We start from the raw sequence: 19,483 nt of genomic DNA on the forward strand, positions 1-19,483 counted from the left end.
TGTCCCCACACAGGATCTGCATTTACACATGTGACCCTTGTGTTGGAAGTTACATGCCACGTGTCCCCACACAGGATCTGCATTTATACATGTGACCCTTGTGCTGGAAGTTACACGCCACGTGTCCCCACACAGGATCTGCATTTATACATGTGACCCTTGTGTTGGAAGTTACACGCCACGTGTCCCCACACAGGATCTGCATTTATACATGTGACCCTTGTGTTGGAAGTTACACGCCACGTGTCCCCACACAGGATGTGCATTTACACATGTGACCCTTGTGTTGGAAGTTACACACCACGTGTCCCCACACAGGATGTGCATTTATACATGCGACCCTTGTGTTGGAAGTTACACGCCACGTGTCCCCACACAGGATCTGCATTTATACATGTGACCCTTGTGTTGGAAGTTACACACCACGTGTCCCCACACAGGAGTTGCATTTATACATGTGACCCTTGTGTTGGAAGTTACACGCCACGTGTCCCCACACAGGATCTGCATTTATACATGTGACCCTTGTGTTGGAAGTTACACACCACGTGTCCCCATACAGGAGCTGCATTTATACATGTGACCCTTGTGTTGGAAGTTACACGCCACGTGTCCCCACACAGGATCTGCATTTATACATGTGACCCTTGTGTTGGAAGTTACACGCCACGTGTCCCCACACAGGATCTGCATTTATACATGTGACCCTTGTGTTGGAAGTTACACACCACGTGTCCCCACACAGGATCTGCATTTACACATGTGACCCTTGTGTTGGAAGTTACACGCCACGTGTCCCCACACAGGATCTGCATTTATACGTGTGACCCTTGTGTTGGAAGTTACACGCCACGTGTCCCCACACAGGATCTGCATTTATACGTGTGACCCTTGTGTTGGAAGTTACACGCCACGTGTCCCCACACAGGATCTGCATTTATACATGTGACCCTTGTGTTGGAAGTTACACACCACGTGTCCCCACACAGGATCTGCATTTATACATGTGACCCTTGTGTTGGAAGTTACACGCCACGTGTCCCCACACAGGATCTGCATTTATACATGCGACCCTTGTGTTGGAAGTTACACGCCACGTGTCCCCACACAGGATCTGCATTTATACGTGTGACCCTTGTGTTGGAAGTTACACGCCACGTGTCCCCACACAGGATCTGCATTTATACATGTGACCCTTGTGTTGGAAGTTACACGCCACGTGTCCCCACACAGGAGTTGCATTTATACATGTGACCCTTGTGTTGGAAGTTACACGCCACGTGTCCCCACACAGGATCTGCATTTACACATGTGACCCTTGTGTTGGAAGTTACACACCACGTGTCCCCACACAGGAGTTGCATTTATACATGTGACCCTTGTGTTGGAAGTTACACGCCACGTGTCCCCACACAGGATCTGCATTTATACATGTGACTCTTGTGTTGGAAGTTACACACCACGTGTCCCCACACAGGATCTGCATTTACACATGTGACCCTTGTGTTGGAAGTTACACGCCACGTGTCCCCACACAGGATCTGCATTTATACATGTGACCCTTGTGTTGGAAGTTACACGCCACGTGTCCCCACACAGGATCTGCATTTACACATGTGACCCTTGTGTTGGAAGTTACACGCCACGTGTCCCCACACAGGATCTGCATTTATACATGTGACCCTTGTGTTGGAAGTTACACGCCACGTGTCCCCACACAGGATCTGCATTTATACATGTGACCCTTGTGTTGGAAGTTACACGCCACGTGTCCCCACACAGGATCTGCATTTACACATGTGACCCTTGTGTTGGAAGTTACACACCACGTGTCCCCACACAGGATGTGCATTTATACATGTGACCCTTGTGTTGGAAGTTACACACCACGTGTCCCCACACAGGATCTGCATTTATACATGTGACCCTTGTGTTGGAAGTTACACGCCACGTGTCCCCACACAGGATCTGCATTTACACATGTGACCCTTGTGTTGGAAGTTACACACCACGTGTCCCCACACAGGATGTGCATTTACACATGTGACCCTTGTGTTGGAAGTTACACACCACGTGTCCCCACACAGGATCTGCATTTATACATGTGACCCTTGTGTTGGAAGTTACACGCCACGTGTCCCCACACAGGATCTGCATTTATACATGTGACCCTTGTGTTGGAAGTTACACACCACGTGTCCCCACACAGGATGTGCATTTACACATGTGACCCTTGTGTTGGAAGTTACACGCCACGTGTCCCCACACAGGATCTGCATTTATACATGCGACCCTTGTGTTGGAAGTTACACGCCACGTGTCCCCACACAGGATGTGCATTTATACATGCGACCCTTGTGTTGGAAGTTACACGCCACGTGTCCCCACACAGGATGTGCATTTACACATGTGACCCTTGTGTTGGAAGTTACACGCCACGTGTCCCCACACAGGATCTGCATTTACACATGTGACCCTTGTGTTGGAAGTTATACGCCACGTGTCCCCACACAGGATCTGCATTTATACATGCGACCCTTGTGTTGGAAGTTATACACCACGTGTCCCCACACAGGATCTGCATTTACACATGTGACCCTTGTGTTGGAAGTTACACGCCACGTGTCCCCACACAGGATGTGCATTTATACATGTGACCCTTGTGTTGGAAGTTACACGCCACGTGTCCCCACACTAAGGCGTTGAATCCCGGCACACTGGACTATTGAATACTCACTAGTCTGGATTAAAGTTGCTCCCCAAGATGACCAATAACATTGATGAAGATATCATTGTTTCCAATGGTCAAAATAGCTGAGCACCGAATTTTGGGCGTTTCTCCTACGTTTTGCTCACCAGTATACAGAGGCTAACACTAGTGCCACACTTTTATTACTTATTGTGTCTGCACACTATGTTTGCGCACCGCTGGATTACACGATCACAGCCCTCAGTACTGACAACAGCAGCGATACACAGGAATAGTGTGTGAGTTGCTGCTGGGAATGGACCAATCACAGAGCAGCAGATAGACTGCAACTCCCAGAAGCCTCTGCTGCTGTAATAGGAGCATGTGACATGGTCAGACCAATGAGAGAGAGTTAGGCAGAAAGTGTGAGGGCGTGAATTAAGGGAGAGAGATAAGACGCGTCCCAGATAAGGAATCATCATCTAAATCCTCACCGCTGGGGAGGGATTCCCACAGGGCTGGGATACAGGCGGCCTTGTGTGCTACCCCCTGCCTGCTGAGAGGCACAGATTCACCAACCGTAAAATACCGCAGGATGGCCGCTCCCCGCGGGACCACGAAGAGTAGGAGAAGCGCAAGTCACCTGACACAAGGGAGCGATCTGCGCAGGTACAATTACCTGTGGGGGGGGGGGGGGGGGCAGCATATTAACAACGGCCCCCCCTGTCCCAGCACAGGCCTGCGACTGCAGCCCCAGGGATATCGCTGGGACAATGGCTGGGTACCGGGTAGTGTTGTTATATAAATTGTGTTTAAACCTGTGTTAAGGTTATAGGGCAGAGAACAAGTGGGAAAGAATCCCACAATGGATGCTCCAAAGTTATAATAGGCGTCCCATTTGGTTGGCTCATTGAAACCGTCAGAGGCACCAGGTCCAGGTGGTGTGTCAAATTTGTACTATAAAAATGTGATAGGAATCCTTGGGCCTTGCCTGTTGGACTTATTTAATGGTTTCCTTAGTGGAAAACAAACCCCCCCCCCCCCCCCCCCCCACAGGTGACGAAGGCCAATAGAGTGGTGATCCCTAAAGAGGGAAAGGACCCCTTATGTTGTGGTAGCTACAGGCCAATCTCACTGCTTAATACTGGTTTGAAACTCTATAGTAAAATCTTGGCTAATAGGGTGAATCCAATACTTCCTAGATGAATCCATTATGATCAGGTGGGATCTATGAGTGACCGCCAGGCGTCGGATAACAAGGACAATTATTAATGTTATTGACGAGATACACAAGTCTAACCCGAAAGCTGTTTTGTTGAGTCTGGATGCGGCGAAGGCGTTTGACAGGATAAGGTGGGATTTCCTGGATAAAATACTAGAGGCATTCGGATTTTCCGGGGGTCTTTCTAGAGGGGGTCCGTGCCCTCTATTAGTCACCAACAGCAACTTTGAAGATTCCATGTGGGGATGGGAATTTGATAAGGATTAAGAACGGGACCAGTCAGGGATGGCCACTTTCTCCTCTTCTTTTTGCCTTAACAATCGCACCTCTCGCGGCTACTATTAGAGCTATGAGAGCTAAAAATGTCACTGTTTGCAGATGATATTATCCTCACTATATCTAACCCACTGACATCTCTCCCGAATTCGGAGATTTGGTGATTTATCCGATTATAAAGTTAACATGGGAAAGTCGGAAGCCCTAAACGTAACGCTATCTAAAATGGAGGTGGAGGTTCTTAAATGGCACTTTGACTACAAATGGAAAAAGACCAATTTGAAGTATCTGGGGATATATCTTACTAGGGATTACAACTCATTATACAAGTATAATTACCCCAATCTTTTCTCTAAGATAAAAAAAGATCTACAAGCATGGAACTCCCATTGTATCTCCTGGATAGGGCGTTTAACTGCAGTCACGATGAATATCCTTCCTAGACTTCTGTCCTATTTTCAGAGACACACGCACACGCTAAAGGAGAAGGTGGCATGGCAGTCCCACATATTCTAAATTATTATATGGCCTCCCATATGAAACAAATGGGTTATTGGCAATCTCAGAGAGGGGTCTATGCTTGGGTGGACTTGGAGACCTCACTCAAGAAACCGGTTGGGCTGCCCTCCTTGCTATGGTCTAGCTTAGGAACTGAGCTTGGGAGACAGTCGGAACCAGCATTCAGCATCCCAGGGATCCCTCCCCTATCCAGCATCCCAGGGATCCCTCCCCTATCCAGCATCCCAGGGATCCCTCCCCTATCCAGCATCCCAGGGATCCCAGACCCATCATACTTTCTTGTAGTGATTCAGAGATGAGGCGAGTTTTTCCATGAATTGGACTTCATTAACCCTTCTGATAACCTCTCTTCTGGAGGGCGGGCGTGTCTTTTCCCACGCTGCTGCTACAGCGCATCTATCCGCCGTTAGTATATGCAGGATCAGCTGGGTGTAGTGATTCACACTTTCCGTGGGTTTGGCTAGAATAATTAAGGTTGGATCTAGTGGAATTTTAATATCCGTCACCTCTTTTATTAATTTCAAAACGATCTTCCAGTATGTCTGCATTACCGGACAATACCACCAGACGTGCGCCAGGTCTGCCCTCTGTCCACATCCCCTCCAGCAGCTATCCGAGGTCCCCGGGAACATCTGCTTTAGTCTTTTGGGGGTGTAATACCAACGTAACTATATATCCAGAAGAGAGGTTATTAGAAGGGTTAATGAAGTCCAATTAATGGAAAACTCGCCTCATTTCTGACTCACACTACAAGAAAGTATGATGGGTCTGGGATCCCTGGGATGCTGGATAGGGGAGGGATCCCTGGGATGCTGGATAGGGGAGGGATCCCTGGGATGCTGGATAGGGGAGGGATCCCTGGGATGCTGGATAGGGGAGGGATCCCTGGGATGCTGGATAGGGGAGGGATCCCTGGGATGCTGGATAGGGGAGGGATCCCTGGGATGCTGGATAGGGGAGGGATCCCTGGGATGCTGGATAGGGGAGGGATCCCTGGGATGCTGGATAGGGGAGGGATCCCTGGGATGCTGGATAGGGGAGGGATCCCTGGGATGCTGGATAGGGGAGGGATCCCTGGGATGCTGGATAGGGGGGGGATCCCGGAAGGAGATGGTGTTTGGGAGGGTTGGGTGTAGAATGTGCGGTTTATAAAAGGTTAGGACATGTAATGTGACTTGATGTTTGTAAGTCTGATATAAAATGGTTTCCCCTCCTTTTTCTGCCCCTCCCTTTCCCCACTTATGTTTGAAAACATTAATAAAAATAAAAGTTTAAAAAAAAAAAAATGGGGGGGAAAAACACCCCCCCACGACTGTTGTATACCATTGTGTATATCTCACGATACTTGCACCACCACCTGTCCGAGTGGTTTATTTGTATTGTGTCCGTTTCCCTGACCATTTATTGGATTTGAAACTAGCCACCGATAGACCACAAATGAGACCGACTTTATACATGCACCTGTGAGATTATACACACACAGTGCACCTGTGAGATCACACACACACACACACACACACACACACTGCACCTGTGAGATTACACACACACAAACACACACTGCACCTGTGAGATTATACACACATTGAGAGTTGCACTATTGTGTGTTTTTTCTTTGCTTCTGTTCTTTACTGGTTCACTGCGCTCCCGGATTCTTCTACTGCCATGTAACACTGTGCCATCTTTGTTAAATGCCCATTTGTTTTGTAGCCACCATATTTAATATACCATATGCACAATAATACCAAGAGAATATAAGACAGGCAGAGCTGCCGGGATGGGTGCCAAACCAGGACAGGATTAAAGAGCGAGTCCAAAAATCAGCAGGGGTATGTTAAATCACCTTAAAAACATGACATGTTAATGTATTAAGTGAGGCGCAGGGCGTCTACTGTCACCTGCGACTATAAGAATTACTACATGGCCACAAGACTATTACAATGTAATTAAATGTATCCAAAGACGGCGAAAAGCTGGCAAATTCTTGGCGTCAATGTTGAACGCAAGCACCATGCATACGGGGGTTTTAGGGTGAACTTGCTGTACTTGTACTAGTTGTGGCTCAGGCAGCGGGCAGCCCGAGGCCTTCCCGGGGCAGATGTGGCCGCCAGCTGAAGAGCCGGACACTACGGTGTGTGGTTGACATGGCTGTTGCACAAGGAGTGGGAGGAGATCCATGCACCAGCGACATGGGGACGCCATGTTTTCAGCAGCCGCTCTAGTGAAGGAAGGCGTGAGAAACATGGCGGACAAACACCACATGGTACAGAAGAGGAGACCCATGGAGAATTAAAAGCAGAACTTTATTTCATTATCATTAAGAGCCGAGTACTGTAGTCGTGCACAAAAATATTAACTTTATAAAAACTAAGACAAGATTTGGTTAACTGGAAGCAAACCGGATGCTTTGCTTTGGTTGATAAACCATCAAGCGACCCAACGAAGAATAACGAAGAATCTCGTGGTAACCCAGATCTCAGGACACACAATGAACACAAACACAGATCGCTTTATACCAGGCAGTGGGGGAGGGGGGCGAGCGGGCACCCAGGATAGTGGAGATCACCAAATTAACCCTTCACTGGGGAAAAAAACAAATCTTTTAACCCTTTGCTGCTGGAATGTGATGAGGATAAATCACCAGATTTACATTTGAGGGAATTGGTCTCTAGTGGCAGTGTTCAGCTCTAGCAGGTAGTGGTTCCCTTTAATGGACTAACAGGACAGTAGTAGCCCACAGACTTGGCTTGTGCTAGAGCCCAACACCAAGTCTTCTTTAGAGGTCAGTGAAGAATCTGGTCTGACCATCTCAACCATCGTATCTTTGGAAGCTCAAGTATTACAAGATCAAAGAAGTCGGATAGTCCCACAGGTTGCAAAAAATAAAATATACAGACAGAAAGGGAAATGTAACATTCTTGTAAACAGCCCTTATACATAACGTGTGGCTATCCATCACCTGCCCCTCCCCCAACGCCAAGGACACCGCCATCTGCCGACTCAGAGCCCCTCCCCCCTACAGCCTACAGTAAAGAGACTTGTGTAAACAAATACAAGGAGCAGGACAGCACATGGACGCGTGGCGTGTGTGGCGCGCGTGGCATGAAGCAGCCGCCGCCGCCGCACAGGGCAGGGAATGGATCCAGACACAGCTGACATTGGCAGCCATCTCCAAAACCGTTCCGGAATAGAAAGTGTAGCGTCCATCGCAGAGCTGCGCTTCAGCCCACGAATCGGACCATCCCACTGCCCACAGAATAAACCTACTGCACCCGTTCCCGTCACCCCTCGTGTGCCACGGGGGTCAGTATGGCAATTGCATAAAGCTGGAACCAGCTAAGCAAGACCACCAAACCAGAGCGGACCTCTGACCCCTTAGTCACATGGGGAGAGGCTCGGAGAAGGGCGGCTGTACATAGGACAAGGAGTACACATTTAGGGGGGGGGACTGGGAACAGGACGAGGGGGGACAGTGGGTGGCAGTTTAAGGCACAGACACATGGTAGGGGCTGCCAGGAATGTGCTCATCCCCCCACTTGACAACCAGGATATAGTCCCCCTTGTCTTTTAGAAGGTACGTGACGTTGTACAGACGGTTCCCCAGATGCTTCACTATGATCTCTTCGCACGGGGTCTTCGGGCCGTGAACCCCCACAAGCAGCATGTTGTTACCTGAGAGGTGGAGGAAAAGCAGAATTAGAACAGAATCACCGTCAGTAGCGATTGGTCAGAGACCAAACCATTATAAATCCCCAGTCAGATCCGCTGCCCCATCAATGTATCCAGGCCAGCTGCTCTGTTCCTGGCGACGCAGTGTCCTGTTAGAGGGATCTGTTGCGCAGCACAGGGTCACAGGGTCACAGGGTCACCCATTGCCCACAGCTGGCAGAGAATAGAGACTGACCTTTATGACCTATAGTACTGCGATTTTATCTTGTACCCATCTACAAAATGTAACCCATAAATGTGTCGATCTAGGCACAAGTGCCCAGGATTAAAGGTATTTTGACTGAGTGAATTCTAAATGTATTTGATTTAGTTCCAAATATAATTAAAGCTGCAGTTCAGTCTTTTTTTTTTACATTTATTTTTTTACTTCAATAGTTTCATGTGCGCAATCTCTAATTAGCTAAAGAACTGTATAGCTGCAGCTCAATTCGTTCTCCATGTATTGATAGGCGAAATTTGGTGACATATTAAAAGCTGGCATTTGTTTATAATCTGCTTGTCTCTCAGTGGAAGCTCATGAATATTCATGAGCACTCCTGCACTGACATGTGCAAGAGGGAGGGCAGGGCTGACAAAGGGGTGTGCCAGGGCTTGTGACAGGACATGAAGGGGCAGTGCCTTAGCAAATGGCTGTTAAAATAGAATACAAGAAAATTGGTCTTTCAAAGTAATTTTTTTAAAAACAGAAAATGCTAAAAGTATTTTTTCTTAATACAGAACTGATTTATTAAAAAAAAACACATGCAGGATATTGACTGAACTGCAGCTTTAATTAGTGGTTCACATTCCCTTCTAATACCCCCACCCAGGGCCCTCGGGCAATTCCCTTCTAATACCCCCACCCAGGGCCCTCGGGCAATTCCCTTCTAATACCCCCACCCAGGGCCCTCGGGCAATTCCCTTCTAATACCCCCACCCAGGGCCCTCGGGCAATTCCCTTCTAATACCCCCACCCAGGGCCCTCGGGCAATTCCCTTCTAATACCCCCACCCAGGGCCCTCGGGCAATTCCCTTCTAATACCCCCACCCAGGGCCCTCGGGCAAATCCCTTCTAATACCCCCACCCAGGGCCCTCGGGCAATTCCCTTCTAATACCCCCACCCAGGGCCCTCGGGCAATTTGTGATACTTCTCCATTTCCCTGCGTTTGTTTGTCTTCTGTGCAGGAAAACAAGCCGTGTGCCGCCGGGCCCCGTGGGAGAGGGGCCGTGGTGTGCCGCCGGGCCCCGTGGGAGAGGGGCCGTGGTGTGCCGCCGGGCCCCGTGGGAGAGGGGCCGTGGTGTGCCGCCGGGCCCCGTGGGAGAGGGGCCGTGGTGTGCCGCCGGGCCCCGTGGGAGAGGGGCCGTGGTGTGCCGCCGGGCCCCGTGGGAGAGGGGCCGTGGTGTGCCGCCGGGCCCCGTGGGAGAGGGGCCGTGGTGTGCCGCCGGGCCCCGTGGGAGAGGGGCCGTGGTGTGCCGCCGGGCCCCGTGGGAGAGGGGCCGTGTGCCGCCGGGCCCCGTGGGAGAGGGGCCGTGTGCCGCCGGGCCCCGTGGGAGAGGGGCCGTGTGCCGCCGGGCCCCGTGGGAGAGGGGCCGTGTGCCGCCGGGCCCCGTGGGAGAGGGGCCGTGTGCCGCCGGGCCCCGTGGGAGAGGGGCCGTGTGCCGCCGGGCCCCGTGGGAGAGGGGCCGTGTGCCGCCGGGCCCCGTGGGAGAGGGGCCGTGTGCCGCCGGGCCCCGTGGGAGAGGGGCCGTGTGCCGCCGGGCCCCGTGGGAGAGGGGCCGTGTGCCGCCGGGCCCCGTGGGAGAGGGGCCGTGTGCCGCCGGGCCCCGTGGGAGAGGGGCCGTGTGCCGCCGGGCCCCGTGGGAGAGGGGCCGTGTGCCGCCGGGCCCCGTGGGAGAGGGGCCGTGTGCTGCCAGGCCGGGCCCCGTGGGAGAGGGGCCGTGTGCTGCCAGGCCGGGCCCCGTGGGAGAGGGGCCGTGTGCTGCCAGGCCGGGCCCCGTGGGAGAGGGGCCGTGTGCTGCCAGGCCGGGCCCCGTGGGAGAGGGGCCGTGTGCTGCCAGGCCGGGCCCCGTGGGAGAGGGGCCGTGTGCTGCCAGGCCGGGCCCCGTGGGAGAGGGGCCGTGTGCCGCCGGGCCCCGTGGGAGAGGGGCCGTGTGCCGCCGGGCCCCGTGGGAGAGGGGCCGTGTGCCGCCGGGCCCCGTGGGAGAGGGGCCGTGTGCCGCCGGGCCCCGTGGGAGAGGGGCCGTGTGCCGCCGGGCCCCGTGGGAGAGGGGCCGTGTGCCGCCGGGCCCCGTGGGAGAGGGGCCGTGTGCCGCCGGGCCCCGTGGGAGAGGGGCCGTGTGCCGCCGGGCCCCGTGGGAGAGGGGCCGTGTGCCGCCGGGCCCCGTGGGAGAGGGGCCGTGTGCCGCCGGGCCCCGTGGGAGAGGGGCCGTGTGCTGCCAGGCCGGGCCCCGTGGGAGAGGGGCCGTGTGCCGCCGGGCCCCGTGGGAGAGGGGCCGTGTGCCGCCGGGCCCCGTGGGAGAGGGGCCGTGTGCCGCCGGGCCCCGTGGGAGAGGGGCCGTGTGCCGCCGGGCCCCGTGGGAGAGGGGCCATGTGCCGCCGGGCCCCGTGGGAGAGGGGCCGTGTGCTGCCAGGCCGGGCCCCGTGGGAGAGGGGCCGTGTGCCGCCGGGCCCCGTGGGAGAGGGGCCGTGTGCCGCCGGGCCCTGTAGGGAGAATCCTGCTCCTTGGGTTAAGCAGACTGGAGCCACAAAGTCCGGCTCCCTCAGCCCTACTTACCGGCTTTGCTGCAGTCCACGGTGAAAGAATTCTTCTGGCCCACAAAGGCCTTGTTGAGACCAAGTCCCTTGGCCACCACTTTGCTGGCGTCCGAGGACACCTTCGGCGCTGCCGCCTGCTGCGTGAAGGCCTCTGCTTTTGTGACCGAGTCCACAAACACCGATGAGGATTCGTTGAGGTTGTGGCTGGTCACCAGGCGAGGGCCTGAAACGAGTAGGAAGGCAAGCTCAGAGAAGATGTATAAACCAGTGAAAGGCCGGAGCGGCAGAGCACGGGGACGAGTTACCAAGCTACCCGTGTATACAGGTCCTAATGACGGACAGTGCACATCGGACTTTAGTCTATGAACAGGTTTGGGGAAAGACCCAAGAACAATTTACAGTAAACATGATCCACTGGGAGAGCCGTCAAATAAACAACCACACCGTGGATACCTTGGCCAGTCAGCTTGTAGGACCCAAGCAGGGAGACTGGCTCCCAGCATGGTTACCGCCTTCCCACTTCAGAGGCCTAGGAGGTGTCATTTACTCACCAGTAATCTTTGCTTTGAAGGGGCTCCCCACAATGTGATAGGGTCCTCCATATTTGATGGAGATCAGGTAGCTGCCAGGTGCCATGGGGGTGTAGGTGACCTTGTAGCCCTCAGCACACTCTTGACATTCCATTTTGACCTTGGAGGGGCCATCAATGGTGACGGTCAGGGCTCCAGCACCGGCATTTGTGGTGTTCACAATGAACTCTGCGGCATTGCCTGAGAGAGGAGAAGCTCATGAGAACCGTGTATCTGTCCTTCATGGGACAGACGTGCGAGCAGAGACCTCGCACTCCTACAGCATGGACATTTGGATTCGTTTCGCACTAGTAACTCCTCCGGAACCCGTTCTTGGTCAATAAAGACTCTAAAAACACCCAGCTCCTCAAACTCTTTACCATAAATCCTTGTCACAAGGCTTCATATGCCCAATCCCTTCCAGGAAGCGGCAGTGTCAGGAGCTCTGTACTGCAGCACGGTAAGAGGAGTTAGTTAGTGCAGAGACTGGAGGATCCCAGCAACACCGCGGTTAGATTCATACCTGTGGCGCCTCCTTCCAAACCCGCCCCGTATGCAGACACCATCCCAGGGTCTCCGGCCTGACCCGGCTCCCCCACACGGATCTTGAAGGGGCTGCCAGGGATGTGGGAGCCGTTGAATTTGACATCGATTAGGTACAGGCCGTTCTCACGGGGCATGAAACGCACTGCATATTTATCTGAAACGCACGAGGCACAATGAGGAAGGGACCCTACGCCCGCCATAAGTAGGAGAAACTGCCACTGCTGCCCTTACTGTACGACCCACAGGTCACCTATTGCCTGGCCACCTGTCTATTTACCTATATGCCACAGGTACCAGAAGAGAATCAAATGCAAAGCAATGTTCTACCCCTCCCCCATTCGGAGGACACGGAGGGCTTTAGTTACGGGGTTCTGTTTTGCACTTTCGATGCAGGATGGTGGTGGGGATAAGAGGCGGGATTAGGAAAGGCACCAATGACGGGGATAAGTTCTTTTTTTAACCACTGCTCAGATTAAGGCAAAGCGTACAATTTTAGATGTCCATCTTGCACCTACAGGGGACACCACAGTTACCATCCATCTGTCCACCTCACATCAGTGAACAGAAAATACTGTGCGAATGTGAGAAGTTACACCGAGTCAGGTGTCCAGAGAAGTCCTGTTCCTGAACGTAGGCGGGGAATGTAACCACCCCGCTGCAGATCAATATAACGGGCAGAGGGGTCTTGGGATCAGACCGTGCACAGCAGGGAAAGCAATTCCCATTAATATACATCTTTACAGAAGATTATTCACCAGTCAGCATTGGACAAAATAATCAGAATTCACAGGATAAGAGTCAGAGGGGAAAACCCGCACCCAGTTACTGCCAAGAACGTCATATGGGGCCTCAGTTTCATTTGATCACTATGAGTTTCCAGTGGGGTCCGACCACACAGGTGTTAAATTCCTTTTATATTACTGAAACTAATCCTGTTGATCTAGTTTATGGCTCAGTGCAGCAGCACAGTATTTGCATGTACAGTACTTCCCCCACTCATCAGAAAGCCCTCCCACCCAATTAATCCCCCCCCCCTCCCACCCAATTAATCCCCCCCCCTCCCACCCAATTAATCCCCCCCTTCCACCCACGTTTCCCCGGATAGATCAGACTTCTCACCTTCATCGATCTCCGTCACACAGCACTCTTCCAGCGCCCCAGAGGGGCTGTGAACTTTGGCATCTAGAACTCCTTTGGCACCGTTAAGACTTACTGCAAAAGAGGCTGGCTGGTTGACCTTTAACCCTGACTCCTAAAAGCACATCACATGGTTTAGTGACATCACAATGAGGCATCGGATTAAGCAGACATCAGAAGGTAGGAGAGGGCCCAGCTATGGGCTTGTACTCACTAAATACCTACCTGCCTTCAGCCGGGTTTAAGGAGGGAGAGGAACATGCAATGGGGTACCTTCGTGGCACAGCTCGTCACAGCACAGTCACACCGTGCACGAGCCTCACACGCCAAGTCACAGCACATTCTCACCGTGCACGAGGCTCACACGCCAAGTCACAGCACAGTCTCACCGTGCACGAGCCTCACACGCCAAGTCACAGCACATTCTCACCGTGCACGAGGCTCACACGCCAAGTCACAGCACAGTCACACCGTGCACGAGGCTCACACGCCAAGTCACACCGTGCACGAGGCTCACACGCCAAGTCACAGCACAGTCTCACCGTGCACGAGGCTCACACGCCAAGTCACAGCACATTCTCACCGTGCACGAGGCTCACACGCCAAGTCACAGCACATTCTCACCGTGCACGAGGCTCACACGCCAAGTCACAGCACAGTCACACCGTGCACGAGGCTCACACGCCAAGTCACAGCACATTCTCACCGTGCACGAGGCTCACCCGCCAAGTCACAGCACATTCTCACCGTGCACGAGGCTCACACGCCAAGTCACAGCACATTCTCACCGTGCACGAGGCTCACACGCCAAGTCACAGCACATGCTCACCGTGCACGAGGCTCACACGCCAAGTCACAGCACATTCTCACCGTGCACGAGCCTCACACGCCAAGTCACAGCACAGTCACACCGTGCACGAGGCTCACACGCCAAGTCACAGCACATTCTCACCGTGCACGAGGCTCACACGCCAAGTCACAGCACATTCTCACCGTGCACGAGGCTCACACGCCAAGTCACAGCACATTCTCACCGTGCACGAGGCTCACACGCCAAGTCACAGCACATTCTCACCGTGCACGAGGCTCACACGCCAAGTCACAGCACATTCTCACCGTGCACGAGGCTCACACGCCAAGTCACAGCACATTCTCACCGTGCACGAGGCTCACACGCCAAGTCACAGCACATTCTCACCGTGCACGAGGCTCACACGCCAAGTCACAGCACATTCTCACCGTGCACGAGCCTCACACGCCAAGTCACAGCACATTCTCACCGTGCACGAGGCTCACACGCCAAGTCACAGCACATTCTCACCGTGCACGAGGCTCACACGCCAAGTCACAGCACATTCTCACTGTGCACGAGGCTCACACGCCAAGTCACAGCACATTCTCACCGTGCACGAGGCTCACACGCCAAGTCACAGCACATTCTCACCGTGCACGAGGCTCACACGCCAAGTCACAGCACATTCTCACCGTGCACGAGCCTCACACGCCAAGTCACAGCACATTCTCACCGTGCACGAGGCTCACACGCCAAGTCACAGCACATTCTCACCGTGCACGAGGCTCACACGCCAAGTCACAGCACATTCTCACCGTGCACGAGGCTCACACGCATATTTAATTTTATACCCAAAGCTCATAGTGTAAAGCGCACCCCGATCACATGTACTGACGTCCTGTATGTAGGGAGGCCTCATCAACTGTGACGTGGTCTGTCCAAGTGGATTGTTTGTCACAGCACAGTCACCGTGCACGAGGCTCACACGCCAAGTCACAGCACATTCTCACCGTGCACGAGGCTCACACGCCAAGTCACAGCACAGTCACACCGTGCACGAGGCTCACAAGCCAAGTCACAGCACATTCTCACCGTGCACGAGGCTCACACGCCAAGTCACAGCACATTCTCACCGTGCACGAGGCTCACACGCCAAGTCACAGCACATTCTCACCGTGCACGAGGCTCACACGCCAAGTCACAGCACAGTCACACCGTGCACGAGGCTCACACGCCAAGTCACAGCACATTCTCACCGTGCACGAGGCTCACACGCCAAGTCACAGCACATTCTCACCGTGCACGAGGCTCACACGCCAAGTCACAGCACATTCTCACCGTGCACGAGGCTCACACGCCAAGTCACAGCACATGCTCACCGTGCACGAGGCTCACACGCCAAGTCACAGCACATTCTCACCGTGCACGAGCCTCACACGCCAAGTCACAGCACAGTCACACCGTGCACGAGGCTCACACGCCAAGTCACAGCACATTCTCACCGTGCACGAGGCTCACACGCCAAGTCACAGCACATTCTCACCGTGCACGAGGCTCACACGCCAAGTCACAGCACATTCTCACCGTGCACGAGGCTCACACGCCAAGTCACAGCACATTCTCACCGTGCACGAGGCTCACACGCCAAGTCACAGCACATTCTCACCGTGCACGAGGCTCACACGCCAAGTCACAGCACAGTCACACCGTGCACGAGGCTCACAAGCCAAGTCACAGCACATTCTAACCGTGCACGAGGCTCACACGCCAAGTCACAGCACATTCTCACCGTGCACGAGGCTCACACGCCAAGTCACAGCACATTCTCACCGTGCACGAGGCTCACACGCCAAGTCACAGCACATTCTCACTGTGCACGAGGCTCACACGCCAAGTCACAGCACATTCTCACCGTGCACGAGGCTCACACGCCAAGTCACAGCACATTCTCACCGTGCACGAGGCTCACACGCCAAGTCACAGCACATTCTCACCGTGCACGAGCCTCACACGCCAAGTCACAGCACATTCTCACCGTGCACGAGGCTCACACGCCAAGTCACAGCACATTCTCACCGTGCACGAGGCTCACACGCCAAGTCACAGCACATTCTCACCGTGCACGAGGCTCACACGCCAAGTCACAGCACATTCTCACCGTGCACGAGGCTCACACGCCAAGTCACAGCACATTCTCACCGTGCACGAGCCTCACACGCCAAGTCACAGCACACTCACCGTGCACGAGGCTCACACGCCAAGTCACAGCACATTCTCACCGTGCACGAGGCTCACACGCCAAGTCACAGCACATTCTCACCGTGCACGAGGCTCACACGCCAAGTCACAGCACATTCTCACCGTGCACGAGGCTCACACGCCAAGTCACAGCACATTCTCACCGTGCACGAGGCTCACACGCCAAGTCACAGCACCTTCTCACCGTGCACGAGGCTCACACGCCAAGTCACAGCACATTCTCACCGTGCACGAGGCTCACACGCCAAGTCACAGCACATTCTCACCGTGCACGAGGCTCACACGCCAAGTCACAGCACATTCTCACCGTGCACGAGGCTCACACGCCAAGTCACAGCACATTCTCACCGTGCACGAGGCTCACACGCCAAGTCACAGCACATTCTCACCGTGCACGAGGCTCACACGCCAAGTCACAGCACATTCTCACCGTGCACGAGCCTCACACGCCAAGTCACAGCACATTCTCACCGTGCACGAGGCTCACACGCCAAGTCACAGCACATTCTCACCGTGCACGAGGCTCACACGCCAAGTCACAGCACATTCTCACCGTGCACGAGGCTCACACGCCAAGTCACAGCACATTCTCACCGTGCACGAGGCTCACACGCCAAGTCACAGCACAGTCACACCGTGCACGAGGCTCACACGCCAAGTCACAGCACATTCTCACCGTGCACGAGCCTCACACGCCAAGTCACAGCACATTCTCACCGTGCACGAGGCTCACACGCATATTTAATTTTATACCCAAAGCTCATAGTGTAAAGCGCACCCCGATCACATGTACTGACGTCCTGTATGTAGGGAGGCCTCATCAACTGTGACGTGGTCTGTCCAAGTGGATTGTTTGTCACAGAGCAAGCTGGATACAGGTTACTTGGGAAGCCCTTCCAGCAACAAAGGGGTTAAAACAGTAAGTATTCTTAATGACCCCTTTATTTCTGACTGTCGGGGGTGAGGTTCATATTCACCAGTTTGACTACTGTGGGATTCTGGGAATAGCATAAAAATAACGTCGAAATACTTTTTGGTTCTCACAGGGCGTGTAATACTACAGTATGTATTGGGGGCATATGGACATATCGGGGGGAGGGAGAGAATAGAGGGGTGTTTTAATTGTTCAGTCCCAACCAACGTTAAAGCCAAATGCATTATATGGGTGATAATATAAAATCTGCTCTTTATCTGTTGCCTGACGTAAATCCTCCATTTTATTCTATCCCAGGTAGCAGGGAATTGCAAGATTTCATGCACGAGAAATCACAGCCACACAGCAAGCTGGAGCCACGCGCAGGCGTGATCGCCCGTCCTCGCCCTCCTTAAACCCCAGCCAGGTGTTCATTTTTCTATCGGCAGCAAATGTAAAGGCTTCAGTTCCTGTTCGAAGCCTTTAAGTGAGACACGAGAAAAACCCATTGTGAGCCTCCTGGGCAAGCTGGGAGAGTACTGCACCATGGGGGGCAGCTGGAGACGGGGCAGTCTGCTGGGGTCTCCCTATACAAGGAGAATGCCTGGGCAGGCTGGGAGAGTACTGCACCATGGGGGGCAGCTGGAGACGGGGCAGTCTGCTGGGGTCTCCCTATACAAGGAGAATGCCTGGGCAGGCTGGGAGAGTACTGCACCATGGGGGGCAGCTGGAGACGGGGCAGTCTGCTGGGGTCTCCCTATACAAGGAGAATGCCTGGGCAGGCTGGGAGAGTACTGCACCATGGGGGGCAGCTGGAGACGGGGCAGTCTGCTGGGGTCTCCCTATACAAGGAGAATGCCTGGGCAGGCTGGGAGAGTACTGCACCATGGGGGGCAGCTGGAGACGGGGCAGTCTGCTGGGGTCTCCCTATACAAGGAGAATGCCTGGGCAGGCTGGGAGAGTACTGCACCATGGGGGGCAGCTGGAGACGGGGCAGTCTGCTGGGGTCTCCCTATACAAGGAGAATTCCTGGGCAGGCTGGGAGAGTACTGCACCATGGGGGGCAGCTGGAGACGGGGCAGTCTGCTGGGGTCTCCCTATACAAGGAGAATGCCTGGGCAGGCTGGGAGAGTACTGCACCATGGGGGGCAGCTGGAGACGGGGCAGTCTGCTGGGGTCTCCCTATACAAGGAGAATTCCTGGGCAGGCTGGGAGAGTACTGCACCATGGGGGGCAGCTGGAGACGGGGCAGTCTGCTGGGGTCTCCCTATACAAGGAGAATTCCTGGGCAGGCTGGGAGAGTACTGCACCATGGGGGGCAGCTGGAGACGGGGCAGTCTGCTGGGGTCTCCCTATACAAGGAGAATGCCTGGGCAGGCTGGGAGAGTACTGCACCATGGGGGGCAGCTGGAGACGGGGCAGTCTGCTGGGGTCTCCCTATACAAGGAGAATGCCTGGGCAGGCTGGGAGAGTACTGCACCATGGGGGGCAGCTGGAGACGGGGCAGTCTGCTGGGGTCTCCCTATACAAGGAGAATTCCTGGGCTGCAAGGTGAACATTTAATTCTACAATCAAATGTACACCGGGAATGCAAGCAAATATTTAACCCCTTCAGTGCCAAAGAGGGCAGCATTGTTCGGCAGTCTCCTTTGGCACGGACTGGGTTAAGACGAGGGGGAGACTGGCTCTTCTCAGCTGCGCAGGCGCGTTCTCTGCCCAGCTGCGAGGGTTCAGGTTTTTCCCAGTGCCTCACCTGAAGACTAGAAACAGTGAGTCTGCGGGCATCATCCGAGGGGGACCCCACTGGCACCACGAAGGGGCTGTCCGGGACGTGCTCATCGTTAAACTTGACGGAGACCTCGTAATCGCCTGGAAAGGAAGGGAGAGAAAATAAAAATATATATGAGATTAGGTAAAGCGGCTTAATTTCATGAACACCGGATGCAAACGGCATGTACACCGTCAGTGCCACAAACTGCGGCAATCACCGACATCGTTACATAACGAGGACGCGGCTCGGGGTCATTAGGAGGGTCTATACTTCATAAGGAAACATTGCTGCTGCTCACAGGTAATGTGCTGGGGCAGACCACGGG

At 54.1% G+C, this 19,483-nt stretch overlaps 2 protein-coding genes across 7 annotated transcripts in view; one reads left to right on the forward strand and one right to left on the reverse strand.

Annotated features, from left to right (window-relative positions):
• The window catches only part of LOC142471885 (uncharacterized), a 34,967-nt gene extending 15,498 nt beyond the window's left edge, over positions 1-19,469 (forward strand). The window contains exons 1-3 of one of the 2 annotated variants that reach the window (XM_075578316.1): positions 13,388-13,602; positions 17,285-17,393; positions 17,706-19,469. In XM_075578316.1, the coding sequence (XP_075434431.1) occupies positions 18,104-19,144 (1,041 nt within the window). In that variant the 5' untranslated portion in view covers positions 13,388-13,602; positions 17,285-17,393; positions 17,706-18,103 and the 3' untranslated portion in view covers positions 19,145-19,469. Of the gene's footprint in view, positions 1-13,387; positions 13,603-17,284; positions 17,394-17,705 lie in introns of those variants that run through there. The other variant, XM_075578317.1, reaches the window with a different exon arrangement.
• Positions 6,991-19,483, reverse strand: part of FLNA (filamin A) — a 107,287-nt gene continuing 94,794 nt past the window's right edge. For all 5 annotated transcript variants that reach the window (XM_075578314.1, XM_075578313.1, XM_075578311.1 and 2 more), the window contains 6 exons: positions 19,141-19,256; positions 13,405-13,537; positions 12,263-12,439; positions 11,722-11,940; positions 11,190-11,393; positions 6,991-8,378 (listed from right to left, as the gene is read on the reverse strand). In XM_075578314.1, the coding sequence (XP_075434429.1) occupies positions 8,191-8,378; positions 11,190-11,393; positions 11,722-11,940; positions 12,263-12,439; positions 13,405-13,537; positions 19,141-19,256 (1,037 nt within the window). In that variant the 3' untranslated portion in view covers positions 6,991-8,190. The remainder of the gene's footprint in view (positions 8,379-11,189; positions 11,394-11,721; positions 11,941-12,262; positions 12,440-13,404; positions 13,538-19,140; positions 19,257-19,483) is intronic.

The sequence above is a fragment of the Ascaphus truei genome, chromosome 21 (genome assembly GCF_040206685.1).
Source record: "Ascaphus truei isolate aAscTru1 chromosome 21, aAscTru1.hap1, whole genome shotgun sequence".
Classification (NCBI taxonomy): Eukaryota; Metazoa; Chordata; class Amphibia; order Anura; family Ascaphidae; genus Ascaphus; species Ascaphus truei.